General features: G+C 41.0%; 2 protein-coding genes across 13 annotated transcripts in view; both read left to right on the forward strand.

Annotated features, from left to right (window-relative positions):
* LOC129191424 (elastin-like) overlaps positions 1 to 16,009 on the forward strand; it is a 64,094-nt gene extending 48,085 nt beyond the window's left edge. For 3 of the 12 annotated variants that reach the window (XM_054794766.1, XM_054794771.1, XM_054794772.1), the window contains exons 33-57: positions 37 to 165; positions 263 to 397; positions 511 to 639; positions 2,429 to 2,563; positions 2,674 to 2,799; positions 2,898 to 3,026; positions 3,135 to 3,269; positions 3,391 to 3,522; positions 3,639 to 3,764; positions 3,852 to 3,977; positions 4,091 to 4,396; positions 4,480 to 4,515; positions 6,476 to 6,502; positions 7,724 to 7,750; positions 7,897 to 7,923; positions 8,340 to 8,387; positions 8,769 to 8,810; positions 8,887 to 8,967; positions 9,093 to 9,152; positions 9,379 to 9,414; positions 9,672 to 9,740; positions 11,597 to 11,641; positions 12,033 to 12,068; positions 13,216 to 13,287; positions 14,705 to 16,008. In XM_054794766.1, the coding sequence (XP_054650741.1) occupies positions 37 to 165; positions 263 to 397; positions 511 to 639; positions 2,429 to 2,563; positions 2,674 to 2,799; positions 2,898 to 3,026; positions 3,135 to 3,269; positions 3,391 to 3,522; positions 3,639 to 3,764; positions 3,852 to 3,977; positions 4,091 to 4,396; positions 4,480 to 4,515; positions 6,476 to 6,502; positions 7,724 to 7,750; positions 7,897 to 7,923; positions 8,340 to 8,387; positions 8,769 to 8,810; positions 8,887 to 8,967; positions 9,093 to 9,152; positions 9,379 to 9,414; positions 9,672 to 9,740; positions 11,597 to 11,641; positions 12,033 to 12,068; positions 13,216 to 13,287; positions 14,705 to 14,751 (2,261 nt within the window). In that variant the 3' untranslated portion in view covers positions 14,752 to 16,008. Of the gene's footprint in view, positions 1 to 36; positions 166 to 262; positions 398 to 510; positions 640 to 2,428; positions 2,564 to 2,673; positions 2,800 to 2,897; positions 3,027 to 3,134; positions 3,270 to 3,390; positions 3,523 to 3,638; positions 3,765 to 3,851; positions 3,978 to 4,090; positions 4,397 to 4,479; positions 4,516 to 5,349; positions 6,438 to 6,475; positions 6,503 to 7,723; positions 7,751 to 7,896; positions 7,924 to 8,339; positions 8,388 to 8,768; positions 8,811 to 8,886; positions 8,968 to 9,092; positions 9,153 to 9,378; positions 9,415 to 9,671; positions 9,741 to 11,596; positions 11,642 to 12,032; positions 12,069 to 13,215; positions 13,288 to 14,704 lie in introns of those variants that run through there. The other 9 variants (XM_054794770.1, XM_054794769.1, XM_054794768.1 and 6 more) reach the window with 9 other exon arrangements.
* Positions 16,010 to 19,220: 3,211 nt separating this feature from the next.
* The window catches only part of limk1a (LIM domain kinase 1a), a 53,315-nt gene continuing 51,932 nt past the window's right edge, over positions 19,221 to 20,603 (forward strand). The window contains exon 1 of the mRNA XM_054794596.1: positions 19,221 to 19,422. Within this exon, the coding sequence (XP_054650571.1) occupies positions 19,365 to 19,422 (58 nt within the window). The 5' untranslated portion in view covers positions 19,221 to 19,364. The remainder of the gene's footprint in view (positions 19,423 to 20,603) is intronic.

Below are 20,603 nucleotides of genomic sequence, written 5' to 3' on the forward strand. Positions count from 1 at the left end.
TTTAAAAACATGCTTGCTCATAATTGTGTGTTACAGGAGGAGCAGGAGCAGGGTTAGGGGCAGGAGGACTGGGAGGAACAGGAGTAGGAGGAGGAGCTGGTTTGGTACCAGGAGGAGCTGTCGGTGGACAGTACCCTGCTGCTGCTGCAAAAGCTGCTAAATATGGTACTATATATAAAACACATAATACTCTCGTATAGCTATTTGTCTAATTTAATCTATAAAAACAACATTCTCGATTTATCTTTATTTGGAATTACAGGAGGAGCAGGAGCAGGGTTTGGAACAGGAGGGCTGGGAGGAACAGGAGTAGGAGGAGGAGCTGGTTTGGTACCAGGAGGAGTTGGAGGTGGACAGTACCCTGCTGGGGCTGCTGCTGCAAAAGCTGCTAAATACGGTATAATACATAAAGCACAAAATACACAGTTATAGTACTATTCACTGGTAAAACTATTTGTCTTATTTGAACCTTAAACAACATCCTTCATTTATCTTTACTGGGAATTACAGGAGGAGCAGGGTTTGGAACAGGAGGGCTGGGAGGAACAGGAGTAGGAGGAGGAGCTGGTTTAGTACCAGGAGGAGTTGGAGGTGGACAGTACCCTGCTGGGGCTGCTGCTGCAAAAGCTGCTAAATACGGTATCATACATAAAGCACAAAATATACAGTTATAGTACTATTCACTGGTAAAACTACAGTCAAACCTGTCTTAGCGGCCACCTTTATAGAACGGTCACCTGCCTATAGCAGCCACTGAAAAATCCCCCGCAGCAAATTTACATGTTATAGAGCCTGTGTATAGCAGTCACCTGTCTAACGCGGCCAGCGGCCACCCATTTTGTTTCCCTTGGTCAAATTACCAACTCAAGTAGAAGCTTCATGCACGAAAAAGTTTTGTTTTTCAATCAATGAAGCCGTCGTGTGTAGACTTTAATTACTGAGTCCTAGCTCAGTCACAATCATTCACAAGATCCACACAAACTGTCAGTTGTTCCACATAAAAAAAACGTCTTCTTTTGAGCTTGCTATTTCCTGGTCAAACATGTAACTTTAAGAGCATTTGCACCAAAACATTACTGCAAAGTAGGCTGGGAACAGGACGTGCTCCCAGCGACGCTACAATAAAAAAAAACACACGCTAGCATGCATGTAGCAGCGGGAGCAAAACTGAGTTCGGTTGTACTCGGTTCGGTTCTAAATATTTTAGAATGTACTCACGTTATTTTTGATCAATCCTCATCCACAAATCCATCAAAGTCCTCATCTTCTGTATTCGACACAAACAAAGCCGCCTTCTTTTCCGTTCGCTACTAGTCTGTTAACTTGTCAGTGTTATTCAGCTCCGAAGCAAAGAAGGAAACTTCTCCTGTTGCTTCTGCCAACTTTATTTATTGAACGCGGCCACCAGACAGCAGCTCAGAACACACACACATCTCTCAGCATCGTCTCTCTTTCCTGCTTGCCCACAAGGCAAAGGTTAAACAAGCCCCACTACATAGCTGTCCCGGCAATGCCTGTAAGAAATGACACAGTTTATTTCCTGGTGTGCACCGGTCAATACTGTAATGCCGCTTGTTGTGGGGAAGGAGAGACTCACGTCGCCGATGCACTTTAATGGCTTTATTAACAGCGGAGAACACTGCAGGACTTTACATCCACGCCAACGTAAACACACTTCCCAACTCTCTCGAAACTCACAGCTAGCACTGAGCCTAGCTCTCCTGCATGGGATGCCCACCGTCACTTCCCGTCACTTCTTGATGAACTAAAGCTGTAATGACACTCTGCCGTATAAAAAGTAAAATATTAAAAACAAGCGTAAGACATTACTAGCACAGCTTTGTTCTGTGGGTTGTGGATATATTCTATCAGTTATTATTAATCCTCTAGCTTCCTTTTAGGAAGTAAAAACCTTGGCTATGATTGCACTACATTGTCATGTAGACCTACAAAGTACACTTGGAAGAACAAGAGGTGAATAAATGTATTGCAACTGATGTGAAACTGATGAGGGGTAGGATTAAATAAGCTTTGCTTCTTCATACTCCTTTTTGGACATGCAAAATTGTGAATTGTACTATTTGATGTGCTACTGTCTGACTCATGCATGTTCAGGATTAAAACCATGAACCATGAACCATGATCGTAACAAGCCTAGCAGTGCTGTACAACTTTTATCCGCAGTCCGCAGTGCCCTCTACTGGTCAACATTATTATTATTATTATTATTTTCCCTTTTTTTTTTCTTCTTTTTTTTCCTCTACTGGTCAACATTCAAACTGGACGCCAACCTGTCTATAAAGGCCACCTGTCTATAGCGGCCACTTTTGCAGACTCCCTCTAGTGGCCGCTATAGACAAGTTTGACTGTATTTGTCTCATTTGAACCTTAAACAACATCCTTCATTTATCTTTATTTGGAATTACAGGAGGAGCAGGAGCAGGGTTTGGAACAGGAGGGCTGGGAGGAACAGGAGTAGGAGGAGGAGCTGGTTTAATACCAGGAGGAGTTGGAGGTGGACAGTACCCTGCTGGGGCTGCTGCTGCAAAAGCTGCTAAATACGGTATCATACAAACACAAAATGCATAGTTATAGTACTATTCACTGGTAAAACTATTTGTCTCATTTCAACCTGAAACAACATCCTTGATTTATCTTTATTGGGAATTACAGGAGGAGCAGGAGCAAGGTTTGGAACAGGAGTCTTCGGGGGAACAGGAGTGCTTGGAGGAGCTGGAGTAGTACCAGGAGGAGTTGGAGGTGGACAATACTCTGCTGCCGCAAAAGCTGCCAAATATGGTACAGATAACATAAAGTGCACATTCATCTACATCAATACATTCATAATCATCTTGTGTTTACGATTATTGCTGTGGCATGTTCCCTTCATTTTTGAGGTCCAGGAGCAGCAGGAACAGGGTTTGCACAACAAGGACTTGGGGGAATAGGAACAGGAGTTGGGGGAGTACCAGGTTTAGTACCAGGAGGTGGACAATACTCTGCTGCCGGAAAAGCTGCCAAATACGGTACAGTAACGAATACAGTAAAAGCACCACACATACGCTAGCAAATGTATGTACAGTTGTTCTAGTTTTAAGATTTGAAACATTGATTAATTCATTTTGTCTTTACAGGAGGAGCAGGAGCAGGGTTAGGAGGCGGAGGACTGGGAGGAATAGGAACAGGAGTAGGAGGGGGACCTGGTTTGGTACCAGGAGGAGTTGGAGGTGGACAATATCCTGCTGCTGCTGCCAAAGCTGCCAAATATGGTAAAGTATGAACAATGTATTGCACATTCTGTAAAATATACACATGCATTATTATTATTATTATTATTATTATTATTATTATTATTATAAATTGTCATGTTTCCTCCCTCTTAATTGTGAGTTACAGGAGGAGGAGGAGCAGCGTTAGGAGGCGAAGGACTGGGAGGCACAGGAGTAGGAGGAGGACCTGGCTTGGTGCCAGGAGGAGTTGGTGGTGGACAATATTCTGCTGCTGCAAAAGCTGCCAAATATGGTACAATAAATAGATCAAAAGTATACCTAGATTATCATATGTGATTTTTTTGGGGATATTTAAGTTTAAATGAAATGTTCAATTTATGTCATAATTCATTTGATTGTTTGTTACAGGAGGAGCAGGAGCAGGGTTAGGAACAGGAGGGCTGGGAGGAACAGGAGTTGGAGGAGGAGCTGGTTTAGTTCCAGGAGGATTTGGAGGTGGACAAGACGCTGCTGGTGCAAAAGCTGCCAAATATGGTACAAAAAATAAAGAAATAATGCACTGTACATAGATTATCATGTGTGTACAATTGGCAACAACATTGATGACTGATTGGGTTACAGGAGGAGCAGGAGCAGGGTTAGGAACAGGAGGCCTTGGGGGAACAGGATTAGGAGGAGTACCTGGTTTGGTTCCAGGAGGAGTCGGAGGTGGACAGTACTCTGCTGCTGCAAAAGCTGCTAAATATGGTACAGTAAATAAAACACACTAACTTTCCAATCTTAATTTTCTCACATTATAACAGTTCATTTACTTAAATGAACTTCACATTTCTTTGCAATCTCGTAATTTCCTGAATTAGGGGTTTCAACAGGAGCCGGGGCAGGGGTTGGAGTAGGAGGAGCAGGAGGAGTAGGACCAGGAGGTATAGGACCAGGAGGCGTAGGACCAGGAGGCGTAGGACCAGGAGGCATAGGACCAGGAGGCGTAGGACCAGGGGGTGTAGGACCAGGAGGTGTAGGACCAGGAGGAGTGGGCGGTGGTCAGTACTCTGCTGCTGCAAAAGCTGCCAAATATCTGCCAGGAGCAACGCCGTATCCAGCTGTTCCGGATGGTTCTGCTGGTGTGTTGCCAGGTAGCACGGGTGTTCCTGTAGCTGGAAAGCCACGTAAGGCATACTGGAGAGTCACTTATTGTCTCAAATGGGTCGTTTTAGACGTATTATCAGTAATCTTGCTGTTGTTTCTACAGCAAAGGTTGTTGGTCCTTCTGGAACCAGTGGTCCAGGTACTGTTAAATTGCATTTACAACTTTTACACATTATTATTAGAAGTAACTTTTAACAGACATTTTAAACGAGGCATGCATTTAAATTAATAATGAATATACAGTCATCCCTTGCCACATCGCGCTTCGAATTTAGCGGCTTCACTCTATCATGGTTTTTCAAAAGTATATTAATTAATAAGTTTTGTGGTTGAATACAACCGATTAGTAGTCCAAAAATGTGCATATTTAAGCAAATTTTACATATTGTTTGGCCTAAATTGAGCATTTTCAAGCATAAAAATTACTAAATGAACTCAAATACAAGTATAAGGCATTCAGAAGACGCATTCAAAGACAGCATGAATGATATGTAGTATTCTACACTAGTCAGTAATGTTACTGTAATGTTCAGTGAGACACACAAGCACCAGACTTGATCACTGGAACAACAAGCTTTTATGCAGCTTTGAATTATCACACAACAGGCACAATAATCCCTATTAAAAAATTCAAATAAAAACACGGACTACTGTTGTGGCCATTACCCACGCCAAGGTGGTAGAACTCTGAATCATGTTGAGAGGGCTCTAATAATGTTAAAAAACTTATTTAGAGGGTCATCTATCTATGAAAATACTCCATTTATAAGTAAGGAATCCTTCTTTGAGGAAATTCACTTATTACGGTCGGGTCTGGAACCAGTAAACCGTGATAAACGAGGGATTACTGTACTCTAGTTTCACACATTGAGAAACACTCATGCAGTAACAAACACACCCACCTGACCTACTACCACACTGGCTGGAACTCACATTTTTATTGCTTCTTTTCCCACCTGTTGACCACCTTTAGTTTACAGCCTCGCAGCTGTGGCAGCGACAGCTTTCTACCTTTGTAGTCAAACCAAACTGTGCTCCATTTCTTCTGGCAGGGCCCACAGCTATTGCCACAAATGGCAAGGCACCAGACCTCCCACAGCCCAGTAAGACCATTTGTTTGCATGCAATCTATATTTTCTTCCAGCATCTGTATATAGCTTGTGCATTGTTCAAAAGATGGAGTTCAATCAGCAAAGACCACCAACCAAGTGATGGTTTTCATTGGAAAAAAAAATGGTGGGGCAGCAGTCCGTCCTTAATAGCACTTAATATCTAGTAGACACAGCAATTTGATGAACTAAACCATTTTAAACTATGGGCTGGCTGCACTTTAAAGATTATATGAAATGCATATTGTAGGATTGTCAAAAATAATGCTTTAACGGCAGTAACTAAATTATTTATTTAACTGCGTTACATTTTTTAACATAATGCATGCACATCATGGCATGCCACCTCTCTGCCACCTCAAGCACCTCTCTGTTCTGACGGCAGAAGGAGGCACAGTGGAGCGTCCCCACTGAGTCACACATAGTCTGATAGTCTTTTATAGCTTTATTCGGACCTGAAATACACCCAAAACATGCATGTTTGTTTGAAGTTTGGTTTGACAATGAGGATGCTTGCACTTATGCAAAACAGAAGGCTACCTGCTACCTTTAAAATTCTACAGCAGGGCTATTCATGACCTTCAGTTTCATGCACCATTATGCGTCTCTTAAAATAACATTTTTTTTTGGATGGCCACTGGAAATGTGATGTCCCTGCTGTAGGACACTGCAATATTTGCTTTATGTTATTTTAAAAGCGACTTATATTCTGCTTGTGTTTGTTTGTTAGGCCCATACGCAACAGATAAAACAGCAAATCCAATCATATTAAAGCACCAATCAAAACAGTCATTCAATCATTTCAACTTTTCAAAAGATAAATTCACTAATTTATGTTTTTTATTGTTTTGTTTTGCTTTTTTGCGCCCTTCTGATGGATGTGAAAAAATAAGGCGGTAGGTTCATATTCCTATCCTATTCATTATAATTGTGTGGTAGTGGTAGTTAATAGTTGCTTTAATATGCGTTCATTGCTTCCTTTTGTTACAGCTGGTGCTGGAATTATTCAACCAAGTGGTGAGTTGAACATCTGTAAAACAATCATTGTACTTACAGCAAATCCTCATTAGGGTCGCGGGGGTATGCTGGAGCCTTTCCCAGCTGATTTCGGGCAAGAGGACTGGTCGCCACAGCCAATCGCATATAGACAAACAATCGTTCATGCTCACATTCATACCTATGGACAATTTCGAGTTGCCAATTAACCTAACATGCATGTTTTTGGAATGTGGGAGGAAAGCCAGTCTCCTGACTATGTGGCCAACATGCTAACCACTTGGCCCCCGTGCGGCCCCTAGTGTGCATAATTTGACTCACTGACTGTATTTATTTAAAAACTTTGTTATTAGCTCTGAAAACACTGTTTTTAAATTTTTTTGTAAATGTATTCATTAAATTTTAGGGGTGTCACAAAATATTGTGTCACGAGATCTCAAGATTTCTTGTTCAGAACAAAAATGTCTAAAATTATAAATAAATACATTAATTAATTAATGAATTAATTAATCACTCGATAAATGAAAATGAACTCGAGAATTTTGCCAGCCTCCATATATTGCCATGTGCATGCTTGCTTGTTTTCCTCGTCTCTCACCTTCAAACAGGCAGGAGGAGGTTTCACTCTGTGCATTGGTTCAGTACCTGGACACTTCATAGAACAATGGCAAACAGAGTGAGCCCTCTTGTCAGTCATACAGATGCTTTGCCTCTGTGAAGGGAGGCGGGGTCTCTAGCACACACACTGCAAAAGAGTGAAGCTTGGTGAGGAGCAATGCAAGGTAACGTAGTAGAAGTTAGGAGGGAAAAAGGTGCTTACAAAGCCAAATGCCACAGCCCCCCGTGTGGAAATAATAATAAGCAAGGTGAGCCCATCAACACGATCCAGCCAGAATGCCAAATGTATTTCAAAGTGGTAGCAGCATAAAAGGCCACAAAACAAACTTGCCTACCTTAGACATATCCAGCCGACCCAGTTTTCCCATCTGGGGGGAAAAAACATCCACATCAAGATGCAGAGCCTCCGTCCCAACAGTCAACACTCACTGAGACGTTTGGTCGGCATAGCAAATACAAACGGAACAGCGCAAAAATTGTGCACGTTCACACAACGCTTCGTCCCGTCTCGTGAGTTGGTTGTCTCGTGTCGTCCCTATTAAATTTACAGGCAACATCATGCATCATCTCCTACCGTATTTATTACTGCTTGAGTTTAACTGTGATATTATCTGTCTTTTTTAGCTGATACTAAAGGCCAAGGTCCGCCTGGTAAGTGTGAACCAACTCTTATTGTCATTACAACTCTGTCTATGCCAATTACAGTATCCTCATCAACATTGCAGGGGGTGAGGTGGTCATTGGTGTCAATATTTTAGATGTCGTTCATGATTTATGTTAAGTCTCTTCTCTTACAGTTGGACCTGGGGGACAACAACTTGCAGGTAATTAATTATACATTTTTGGGCTGCCCCTCCCGACATGCAGATCCAGCCAGCCAGCCCACGGCTGCTGCCTAAGGCAGAGGGCGAGGGTTAGATACCACCCCTGAACATTTGTTTTTCTATTAATTTGTTATATTGCTAAAAAAAAATTATAATTTATTGAACAATTTGTTTAAAGAAAATACATTTTTACATTTTATTCATTTCAACCCTAAACATACATCTAACTACATTTGGGAGGGGGCGTGTAAAAAAAAAAATGTGTAAAAAAATAAAATTCTGCTACAGTACATTAACTTGTACAACGTCGTTTCCTTCCATTTTGATTGCAACTTTAAGAGATGCAATACACGCTTGTGGCCACATGATGGTAACATATACCAAGAAAACTGCTTTGGCTTTATGGCTTCCTGCAGGTGTTGGTGTTGGTGCTTCAGGCAAAGGACCGAAACCAATCCCACAAGGTACAGAAGAGCAATGTTTACTAAATAATCTCATGTTTCAGTACAGCATCATGCATGCACAAAATGTATCCCCATGCTGTTAACTCATCACAGCGATGTTCATTTTCACCATTAGTGCCATTTCAGCTCCTTCTCTTTACATTTTGCCTTTATTTTTCAATTTTTTGCTGGGTTTTTTGGTTAAATTTTATTTCTACAATGAAAAACAAGCTGCGGGCTGCAAATGGCCGCCGGGCCGAAATTTGGACGCCCGTGCCATACAGTGAACACACGTCATTTCTGATATAGTAGCACTGATATACACACTCAGATGTGTTCGTTGTAAGACAAGGTCTTCAGCAAAAAGGAACTACTTTACACTCGTAGTCTTCTGCTCCACAGGTGCTGGAACAGGTATTGGTCCAGATGGTTATCCTTATGGAGGCAGGTTACCCTTTGTTGTATTTTCACCTCAAAATGTATCCTTTGACTAACTAGCGTATGTCCTTGTTCCTGTTAGTTCCTTATGGACCTGGAACTGGTATTGGAACTGGAACAGGAGCAGCGGTGCTCCCTGGTGCGAAGCCTTTGAAACCTCCTGGTGTGTACGCATGCAAGGCAAACATAAAAGCTGTTACTCATTTCCAGTATATTTTATTTGAACAAACAAACAAAATGCAAGAACTGGAGATTTTCTACTCATTTGTTTTATTTGGTCTTTCAAAGCTGTCGGTGGAGCAGGAGGTGGTGCAGGAATCCCACTGTCTGGAGGTCAAGGTTATCAAGGTTGGACGTCACATGCATTTATGTATTGTAGCATCAGTTGTGAGGTTTAATTGAATGCCTCAAACTTATTCTTGTTTTACAAAAAACACATTGACATTCTAATGAGATGAAATGTCTGATCTGTTTAAGTAAGGGAGTCACAAACACATGAAATACAAACGGTGCTGTGGGAGGTTGGTTAACCTGCCAGACAGTCACGCTCCTTTTTTCTGTCATTGTGATTCAGCGGGATACAGTCCATATCAACGAGGGTATAGACAGGGTATGTATGAATGGAGAGGTTTTTTCAGAGAGTTCAGATTGTTATTTCAGATTGTTCTGGCCACTGACTAAAGTGACAGTTGGTCAGGAAGAAGCCATCACTTTGGCATTTCCTATGCAGGGAACAGGCCGACATGCTGATAGGTTTTTTCTTTTTACAGGCGTGAAGTCAGAGTAAACAGTTTTTTTAGATCAACCTTTTACATATTTTCATTCTAATCAGCTTAGTAATTGTGTTTTGTTTTTGTTTTTTGACAGGTGGTTTGTCATATCCCTCTGCGATTGGACTGGGCGGTGCTGGGGGAGGAGCTAAAGCACCAAAACCAGGTACTTGAAGACACCTGCAGCTCTTGTACTGTTATTATCTACCCAGAAAATGTGTTTAAAATGCACTTTATAGCTAAATAGAAATAGTGCTTGCAGTTTATTTCTATAGCAAGTATGAGGTTTGAGGTATGAGGTTTATTCGAGGTAAGGCATTTATCACAGTACATGGGCTGCCTTTATTAGTATTACAGTTTAAAATTATATTTAATTACATCATATTCTTCAATTATATTTCATATTATAAAGAAATAATATAAAGTATATTATCATAATGTGTATTAGTACGGACATAACACCTTCATCATCAGTACATCATCCATCCGTCCATTTTCTTTCCCGCTTATCCTCATTAGGGTCGCGGGGGTATGCTGGAGCGTATGGGTACACCCTGGTCTGGTCGCCAGCCAATCACAGGGCACGTATAGACAAACAACCATTCACACTCACATTCATACCTATGGACAATTTAGAGTCTCTAATTAACCTAACATGCATGTTTTTGGAATGTGGGAGGAAACCAGAGTATCCGGAGAAAACGTGCACACGCACGCAACTGCACACAGAAATGCCCAACGGAGATTCGAACCGATCTCTTCCCGATCTCCTGACTGTGACTGTGTGGCCAACATGCTAACCACTAGATCAGGGGTCACCAGCGTTTTTCCTTGCGAGAGCTACTTTTACAAAATGAAAACGGCCACGAGCTACTCATTTTTGTAGAAATGATTTTCACACCTTATTTCAACCCAAACAAATCAAATATGCTCTTTTTACCAGAACATTCCCAAAATGCTGGTATCCACAACTCACATTTTATGTTTCAGAATACTTTTCTTTCTAGTGTTCTCACATTATTAACTGAAAACCTGAATGAAAAGTAGGCCTGCGGGCGCCTCATGTGGTCGTGGGGGGGGCTACCTGGTGTGTTGGTGACCCCTGCACAAGACCACCTCACTTCATAATATTTCACTATAATATTATATTATTATCATGCCAGCTGCATAGCTGAATATTTTTTCCACCATCCACCTCTTCCAAAGATTCCTGAACCATTGCAGTGTTTGTTAGGTTGGGCAAAATGCATGACGTCAACACATTTCCCCAGTAGACACTGATGACTGTTAGATTGTGCACAGCATCAAAGTGTGACTGCTCGAAGACTGTTTGAAGATCCAAGCCCTGGAGAGTCCTGCCCTAAATTACCGGTAGCCAAATCTTGACTCATGTTGAGTCAATTCAGTTGAGATAAAAACACAACAAACAAATTACACAATCTTACTTATTTATTCAAGTACAGTAATCCCTCTTTTATCAGAGTTAATTGGTTCCAGACCCAACCGTGCTAAGTGAATTACCATGAAGTAGGATTCCTTATATATAAATTGAATATTTTCATAGTTTCTAAATATGGGTTTTAACATTATTAGAGCCAGGAAATGACAGCCAACAACACCTCTATAGTCACCTTTACACTTGTATTATCCAATATCGTAGATATAATCTGAGAAAATAAGTCGTTTAAGACATAAATAAAACTTGAAGTGAGTTTTTGAGTTTTTGCTGGATTATGGCTGCAACAGTAGCCCGTGTTATTATGATTATTATTATTATTGTGTTATTATTGTGCTTGCTGTGAGATAATTCAACCCAGCAACTGTGTAAAATACTGCATATTGAATATGTCTTCTGAATATGTCTTCTTCAGCCTTATATTTGTATTTTAGTTAATTTAGCCATTTTTATGCTGGAAAATGCCGTGATGTAGAGTCAAGCCACTAAATTTTAACCCCCCGATGTGCCGAGGTACAACTGTAATGCGTTCACAATGGAATGACCGTTTTGACTTGTTTTTGCAGGCTATGGAAATCTGGGAGGTGGTGGTGGATATCAGCCTCAGCCAGGTGACGACCACGACACATGTTTTGTACAATGTTCTCCATGTTGTCCCCATCAGCTTTATCCATTCCTCATTGCCCTAATCCTCCTCTCAAAATGACACAGATGGCTTCAATAAGCTGTATGTCATTTGTGGATATGTCCTATTAAAGTATGTATTATTGAAGGTTATTACTAACTTGCTCAAGCTCCAGTTAATAATGAGATCCCATACAAGAGCTGTATTAGGAATGTCATTACTGCCACCTACAGGACTGGAGGTGAATGTATTTCATGAATTGTACTGTGTGTCAAATAACAAAAGTAAAACAAATTACACTAAATGCAACACTCTGGCAGGTAACATTTAACTTGAGATTAATGGCAATGCCTTTTTGTCCCCCTGCTTGCACACAGGTGGATATGTCCCAGCCCCGCTGACTCCTCAACAAGGTACCTAGGGACCGCCATTTTCCTTACACCAATTGTCCAATTTCAGTTAGCTGCATGTCAGATTCCACCCTGCGTCTTGTGTGTTTTTCCCCTGCTGATTTTCAAATTTGTCCTAAAAATCCCTTTTTTTATTTGATTTGATTTGATTTGATTTTTTTTGTACAAATTCTGAATTTATCTGTCCATATTGATAAATAGGAATACAATAGTAAAGCGGCATAGAAAATGGACGGCATACAATAGCACCTCGGTTTTTGCACACCCCAGTTTCAACAAAAATGATTACCAAAAATATGTCTTCCTTGGCACACTTCCACAGAATCAAGTGCCCAAAAAAAGCAACCACGTTGGTGACTGAAATGGAGAGTGTTTCTTTTAGAGCTGGGACACTAAACAGGAAATCCTTTAATCATCTTTATTATGCATGTAACTCTGTGTCTGTCTCCTTGCTTCGTATCAGTCAGGCACCGTTCTCCCTGTGCTGTCAGTGTGGCTGTTCATGTGATGAAGCCTTCCAGTGCAACTCTGAGTGTGTTAGGCAAATCAGCTTTCAGACAGTCTGTGCTTTTTTTTTATGGAGTACGGCTGCAAAATAACCCACCATAAAGCCATAGAAACTTGCAAATTGTACAGACACGACTTGACATCCAATCACGAATGAGATGTTTGGGTTCAGCACCCAAAAACGACTTTAAATCAGCTCTTAGTCAGCAAAATCATGCAGAACAGTGTTGTTTGGATGAGTCTATGCAGTGTGTGTGTGTGTGTGTGTGTGTGTGTGTGTGGTGTATATGCTCAACAGTGCAGATGGCACGACACAATCAGTCAGTGTGAATGCATGATAATCTGTATTTTCCTGAACATTGGAGATTACCGCTAGTGGGATTATTTCGAGGAGAACACGTCTCCTTTCTTGCTTTGCTGAATTGATGTTTTACAGGGTTGCCCCAAACTTACCAAACTGCACAGCTTGACTTGTAGTCTTAAAACTTGTTGTTAGCGTGCTGATCAGTGTGACACTTATTCATGTCACACTGCCTCTGTGTGTACACAGCCGTAAATTACACAGTCAAATAAACAATACTGTACTGTATGTACTAATTGGGATCAAGTGTTCTGATGATTTGATGTTTTTGTTGTTTTGCAGCCAAAGCCGCCAAGTACAACGGAAATCCATTGCAAGGCTTCCTTGGTGGGGCAGGAGGAGGAGCCTACAGAGGTAATACATTCTACTGTATGTACAATCCACAAATGAGTTTACAATATGTGTACATATCGATTACATTCCAGTGAAACATTGTGGGAAAAAAACTGCTCAGTTTTGTAATATAGGACTGACTGTCAAATGATTGCATTGCATTTGCATCAATGACAACAATAACATCATATGTATACGCAGCAATGCCTCGTTTATCATGGTTAATTGTTTCCAGAGCCGACCGTGATCAGTGGGTTTCCGCGAAGCAGGATTCCATATTTATAAATGGAGCAGTTATGGCAAAGACAAACCTTTCATGATCTTCTAAATAAGTTTTAAATATGATCAGAGAAAATAAACAATCTAAGACATGAATAAGACTTACCAATAAATATGTTGCAATAAATGTCTTCCGGCCGCATGGACAGGAAGTGACGTAGGGGCTTCACAGTTGAGTTTTAGCTGGATTACAGCCACAACAGTAGCGCATGTTGGTATTACTGTATATCAGTATGATGATTATTATTATTAACTCATTTAATCCTAGACATTTTTCAAAAGACAACCCCTTGATTTGTCAAGGCACACAGAATATAAGTTGTTCTACCTTTTTGCCATTCTTTAGAATTCAGCAGTAGAACATACGTCAGTTTCAGGGAAATGTCAGTTCCCAACAAGAAACGCTACATTTCTAGCATCACTTTCACTTTGACACTTTTTTTTTTGCTTTTGTGACAGCTCAAATATCTAAACAACTGTACCACAACGTAAACAACACAAAAATGTTTCTTTTACATCAAAATAACAATTTATTTACAAATATATCACCATGAACTATTTACAGTTTTCACATTTGGAACTAAACTGCGTGTGTGCACGAGTGCGTGCGTGCGTGCATGTGCATGCATGTGCAAGCATTAAAACTTCCCTGCTATGCATAACCTTCTGCTCGCTACACTCCTCCATGCTCTTCCACTTCCTCCTTGCTATCAAGTGTGTTAATACATGCAAATGATTCATGCTGAGCTCTTATCAAATGCACTTCTGCCACCTTGTAGCCGTTTTTATGGCTTAAAACTGCTTTAACAGCGGCATCTCTTAGTGTGCACTTGCATCACCACCTCTTTTTGCCTCTCGCGCGATCGGGCAAACGGGTTTATAATAACTTCTAAATACATCTTTGTTATTGAATGAGTTAGTATGATCCACTCATTTTCCATGCCGCTTATCCTAATTAGGGTCGCGGGGGTATGCTGTATAAGTCACATGTCATGCAAATGTACAAATAAGTCGCTTCCAGCTTAAAATGACTTTTGATGCAGTGGTAACTGAGCCCAGGTGAAGTATGCACATGCCATGCATCACGACGGTCAAACTTTGATTTCAGCTTCATTGTAAAGCGCTAACGTGCTGTGTTCATGTCGATTGTTTGCTCCAGGCGGAGCAGGAGCATGCCAGGGGAAATACTGCGGGAGGAGGAAGTAGATGACCTCCCGGTGTGACCTGAAGAAACCATGGTGCTACTGCATGAACTAGAATGTACATTTTATACACAAACGATTTTTTTTTTTACTTGACTTCTGCTCTTATGCGAACCCACCGACCAAGAAATAAGTACTTTTTTTTTTTTACATTTATCACCGACAGTGCCTTTACTCATAAGTGTGTCAAAATAATTGGCTTAAAGTTCCCCTTTTTCTCTGTGCTGTCTTTCCTAAGCATACAACTGTGTGTTCTTTATGCGGCACGCACACGTAGTGATGCTGTTGTGTGAAACGCAGCGCTGAACCTCTTAAAACAAGGCCAGCTGAAAGCACACCACCTCTCTGACCCGTCAGAAGGCTTTTTTGTTTTGTTTTTGTGGCCAATCTGAGCATCGTCTCCAGCCCTCTTCCTCCCTCGCTGCTATTTTTAGCCCCATTGGGTATAAAGCAGTGGGAAATGGGACTCAGGCCAGCCCATCTGTTCTCATTGACTTTTTGCTGATTCTGTTTGCTGAAGCGATTCTCAGCACTTCCACGCGTTTTAATGAGATAAACTGTGTTGCCATTAATATTTTTATCCCTTGGATTGTTTGATTTGCAGGTGAATGCTTAGTCATGTGTCACTTTTCCACTTCAGGAGTTATTTTCATGTATGTGATGTCATAACAGGATTATCCACCATGCTTTGACGCATATCTTATTGTTATTATAAATGAAGTATCCTTTCATTTATTCACTGTCGTAGAATAACAGTTTGTTTCATGAGGCCACAGAAGCCCCACTTGTTCCTTTACTTGAGCTGCTTTCGGGAATTTCAAAAAGAAGAAAATGCTTAACTGACCAAAGGTTCATGGGTGCTGTTGCCAAGTGACCCTTTTTTCTTTGTGTAATTGTGTACTGTATTTTGTACTAATATGTAGGTTGCTGGCATATCGGTTCGTCCACCCTGAGCTGTGTGAGAACTGTCTTTGAGCCTCACTGGGTCAAGCATGTGCCATGGGATACGCTTCATCTTTATTTAAAACTATTTCTGTAAGGAGGAACAGTGTGGTTTTGCACTTTTTTATTTGTTTCCATGACACACACACACGCACACACACACACAACTTGATATATCCTACCTTTGTATTTGCTTTAACGAAATAAAATGTGTTCAAACATGTCTCCTTTGTGTCAATTCACAAGCTAAAATGTCTTTTTCCTTCTGTTTTGTAACTTTGTTGGTCCAGCTGGAAATAATAAAACGGTGCTGGTGAGAGCCACTGAGCCCCGGCCCTGATGTGTACAGGGCTGCAGGAATCAAACCTGCGGCCTTTCAATCACATGCCACACTCTTGACCATTTAGCTGTTTATTAGCACACGTCATTCATTTGTATTTACATGGATTATACAGTACAAAATGTGACCTCTGCATATAATCTATACTGTTGTGCCTCGCCACTCAGTTCGAATTTTGCGCTTTTTTTAACAGTTTTTCAAAAATATATTCATAAATATGCTGTTTTGTGGTTGAATACAGCATATCATAAGTCAAAATATACATATTGAAGCAAATTGTACATATTTTTGCCTAAATTAAGCATTTTAGAGCATACAAACATGTAAGGCGTTCAGAAGCCGCTGTGAATCATATGTAGTATTCTACACTGGTCACTAGGTGTCAGTAATGTTTGGTGAGATATAAACACCAGACTTGATTGCTGGAACAGCAGGCTTTTATTGCAGGTTTGAATGATCTCACAACAGGTACAATAATCCCTGATAAAAACACGGGCTGCCGTTGCGGCTCTAACCCACACCAAGCTAAAACTCAACTCTGAACCCCAAACGTCACTTCCTGTAAGACATTTATAGGAACGCACATCTGTCAAATGTTTTGTTTTCTCTATATATGTCTACTATATTGGGTAATACGACTGCAAAGGTGACTATAGGCGTGTTAGTTCATGTGTAGAGGGCTCTAATAATGTTAAAAACCATATTTAGAAGGTGATAAACAGGTTTTCGATGCCCTAACTATAAAAATATTCATACATAAGGAACCCTGCTTTGTGGAAATTCACTTAAGTCACAGTCGAGTCTTCAACCAATTAACCATGACAAATGAGGGATTACCTACAGCAAGTGCACTTTGTCAGGGACTCACAAATGAGAGAGGGAGTCAAACATGCGACATACTGATTGCAGGCCATATTTTTAAGTATTCAACTAACTACCCCAAAGACGCAGATGTTAATTTGCAATTACTGCCTGCATCCAATGCAGTTTCAGTAAATAATAAATAAGATTCTTGTTTATAATTTGAGCATTACAGCACCTCTATTGCAGAAGTGTTCAGTTAAATGTTTGTTTATGTAGTTTACAGGTTCACATTGGCAAAATGTAATTAAAATCTACTTGTATAATGTTACACATTTCATTTGTCAAGCCATCTGGCTTCTGTCAGGCCACAAGCGGCCGTGACGAGGACGATTTACACGTATCCTTGCTCTTTCAGCACGCATAGTACAGGGCAGTCACACGCCACAAGGGGGCGGTATAACCTTTATGACGTGCAGGATTACATTGCACATGTTTTGTTAGTGGATTTTCGAAGGCTTGAAGGTAGGTAATTGCACTTTTTGGCATTTTAAAGACGTTCTAACATAAAATGTGTCCCTAGGGTGTGTTTACGAGCACCAGATGTGAGAAAAATATATCAGTTCCCTTCACTTGTTTGCTCCAGTTTTGAGAGAAGAGGCGATCAAATGCATTTGAAGTTCCGCGTTTTTATGACGTCATGTACACAATACCCCATACACACGCACTGTAGCCTATCCGTGGGCTAACTATGGTTTGTGAATTGTGTTTTAAGTTTGATCTCACAGTAGTGGATATTAAAAGGCAGGCCCCTGAAATAGACTATGACACAGCTATTGTCATTTCAGGTTACTTCAAAAGAATCACTAAGGCTACTGTACACTAATAAACAACCACACGAGACTCACCAGTCTGTAAGATTTTACTTTCAAAACAAACAGGTTTTAGTGTGACAAATGTGCATCTATCAACAATAAAATTCTACATACCCTTATAGGAAAACTGCACTTTTTAAAATTTTTGCCCACCATCCACAATCCTTATGTGAGACATGAACACATGTCTTTCTCTTTTCTGTGCATTCTAAAGATATAAAAACAGATAAGATGCAAGTAATGAATGCACATAATGGTACACACCTATTCCGCCTACAAAGCCCGCTATTAGAACACCTCCAACAAGGTTTTATGGTTTTATATACTGTACATGCTGTGGCCATGCAGTAGCAGGTACATTCATGACAACATGTAATACTTACAGTGTTTTGCTGTATTTTGGTCATTTTAAGCATTACCGGAACTCACTCCCCGGGCGCATCGAATTCACATAGCAACATAGAAACGAACGCCTACACCTGGCGTTAACTGTTCGAAACTCAAGAACAAAATAATAACAATGTAGCAGTAGCAAGACGGGTGTGTCTGCAGTCTCAGACAGTCTTCATTTCATGAAAGCAACCTTATTATTGAACTTTCACAACAAAATGTATTTTATCTTAACATTTATGACGTCGGTCTTTCTAACTTTTATAACACCCTTTGACACTCCTATCACTTCTGACTTGCCCCTAGCCGAATGAGCCCACTTAATACTTTCTACACATCTTAAAATGAATCATGGCGCTGTGCCGCACGGTGACCTAGTGGTTAGCATGTTGGCCACACAGTCAGGAGATCGGGAAGGTCTGGGTTTGAATCTCTGTTGGGCATCTCTGTGTGAAGTTTACACATTCTTTTCTTTTACTCCGGTGTCCTCCCACATTCCACAATGCATGTTAGGTTAATTGGCGACTCTAAATTGTCCATAGGCATGAATATGAGAGTGAATGATTATTTGTCTATATTTGCCATGCGATTGACTGGCGACTAGTCCAGGGTGTACCCCGCCTCTGGCCTGAAGTCAGCTGGGATAGGCTCCAGCATACCCACGACCCTAGTGAGGATAAGCAGCATTGAAGATGGCTGGATGGAGCTGTGCCAGCTGTCTGTCAGTCAGCTATAGAGCTTTAGGTTTGTTGTTTTTCAGCGAATGGGCTAAACAACATGATAAAAATGTAATGCAGCTGTGAAATGTAAAATGGGTGGGATGTGGGAGGCATGTTGTATGGTTTACAATACTGCTTCAAAATATTGATATTGAATTGTGCTAATTGGTATCACCTTAATAGCTACTTTTGATTTCCTAGACTTACTTTAAAAAAGAGCCATTGACAGTGTGTCCATTGTTTAGTAAGTACACAAAAAGTGTAACTGTTAAACTCCAAATTGTATTGAGTGCCCCCCATGAAACCAGGAAGGAGGGCTCCTGTTTGGCCAATCAGCGTCGTCCTGAGGCTGGCAGAGTATCTTTATTGGTCGGCGGCCCTCTTGAATGAAACTCCGCATACACGAACCAGGCAGCAGGACGAAAGGAGAAGCTGACTACGCCAAAGTGAGAAGCGAGCGACCCGCCGCCAAGACACCGCTAGCCGGAGGTGGTTAGTCACCACCGGTTATCCTTCTACCAGAGGCAGCTGGCTCTCTAGCGGAGAGTGAATGCGGTTGATGCTGCTCTGCTGTACCTGGAAGGACGAACGAATGGGAGAGGAGGAAGGTAAGAAAAATAAAAGAGGGATGTTTGTAATATGTCGCCTGCATGTGCCGCTTGGGCGGAACTTGCACACATAATTGAGATGCTGGTTTAAAAAACAAAAAACAAAAACAAGGCTAGCTTGTTCTCCACATATTACTGTACATTTATTTGCAAAGAGTCTCCAGATGGTTGTCTAAATGTGGCCATGCTGTCTCCTTCGTCATGCTTGCGTGCAAGTGTTTACCTCCAGGTCATACACACTCCTTTTCTCAAGCAGATTGTCAAGCATATTTTCTTTATCCTCATGACTGAAACGGTTAGTACACTGCATTGGGTATGTGTGCACATACCATTGAGATCCAAGAGAGTTGTATAAAAAATAGGTCTGTAATTGACGGACAGAGGTTTTACTGTAATTGTTTTTATATGTTGCTGTGGCCTGAACTGCAACTACAGGATGTTTGTTCTTCTCTATCTACCTGGCAACCTATCCACTGACCCAGCTAGTCTTGCAATAGGTACTGTATGCCCTGCAGTAGGTATAGTACCTATTAGGGGGGTCATGAGACACCCAACTCATGAGATTGGCTCACGGAGAACGATACAAGACGAGATTTTAACATTGCTTTTAAGAAGAGCACAATGAAAAAAATATGACTGGACAAACAACCTTTTTATTGAGCCCAGTCACAAAACAATGCGGGTGTGTTTTGAAATGTTGATTGTCCCACAAATTGACGCTAATAATATATCATAATAATGCAATGTTTCCTTTTAATATGTCTTTCACTCTGTAAAACTGTGGAATTGGTGTTTGTGACATGTATTTTCTCACAGGCAATTTGTGCTGTCTGTCAAACATTTGCAGCATTTCCTGAAATGCTGGCTTTTCAGCTGTAATAAAGAGCAGCATTTCTTTGGCCGTGTATTAAACTACCCCCTCTGTGAACGCACACCATTTTGCGCTGTTCTCACCAGTGTTGACTGTCCATGTGTATTTTTTTGGATGGATATGTTTTGGTGGGCAGGTTTGTTTTGTTTATGTTGCCACCACTTTAGAACAAATTCGGCATACATGCTCTTTCGGTTTGATGGGCTCACCTTGCTTATTGTTAATATTTCCACACGGGGGCTGTGGCATTTGGCTTTGCAATCATTTTTTTTTCCCTTCTAACTTCTACTTGCGTTGCTCCTCACGAGGC

The sequence above is a fragment of the Dunckerocampus dactyliophorus genome, chromosome 12 (genome assembly GCF_027744805.1).
Source record: "Dunckerocampus dactyliophorus isolate RoL2022-P2 chromosome 12, RoL_Ddac_1.1, whole genome shotgun sequence".
Lineage (NCBI taxonomy): Eukaryota > Metazoa > Chordata > Actinopteri > Syngnathiformes > Syngnathidae > Dunckerocampus > Dunckerocampus dactyliophorus.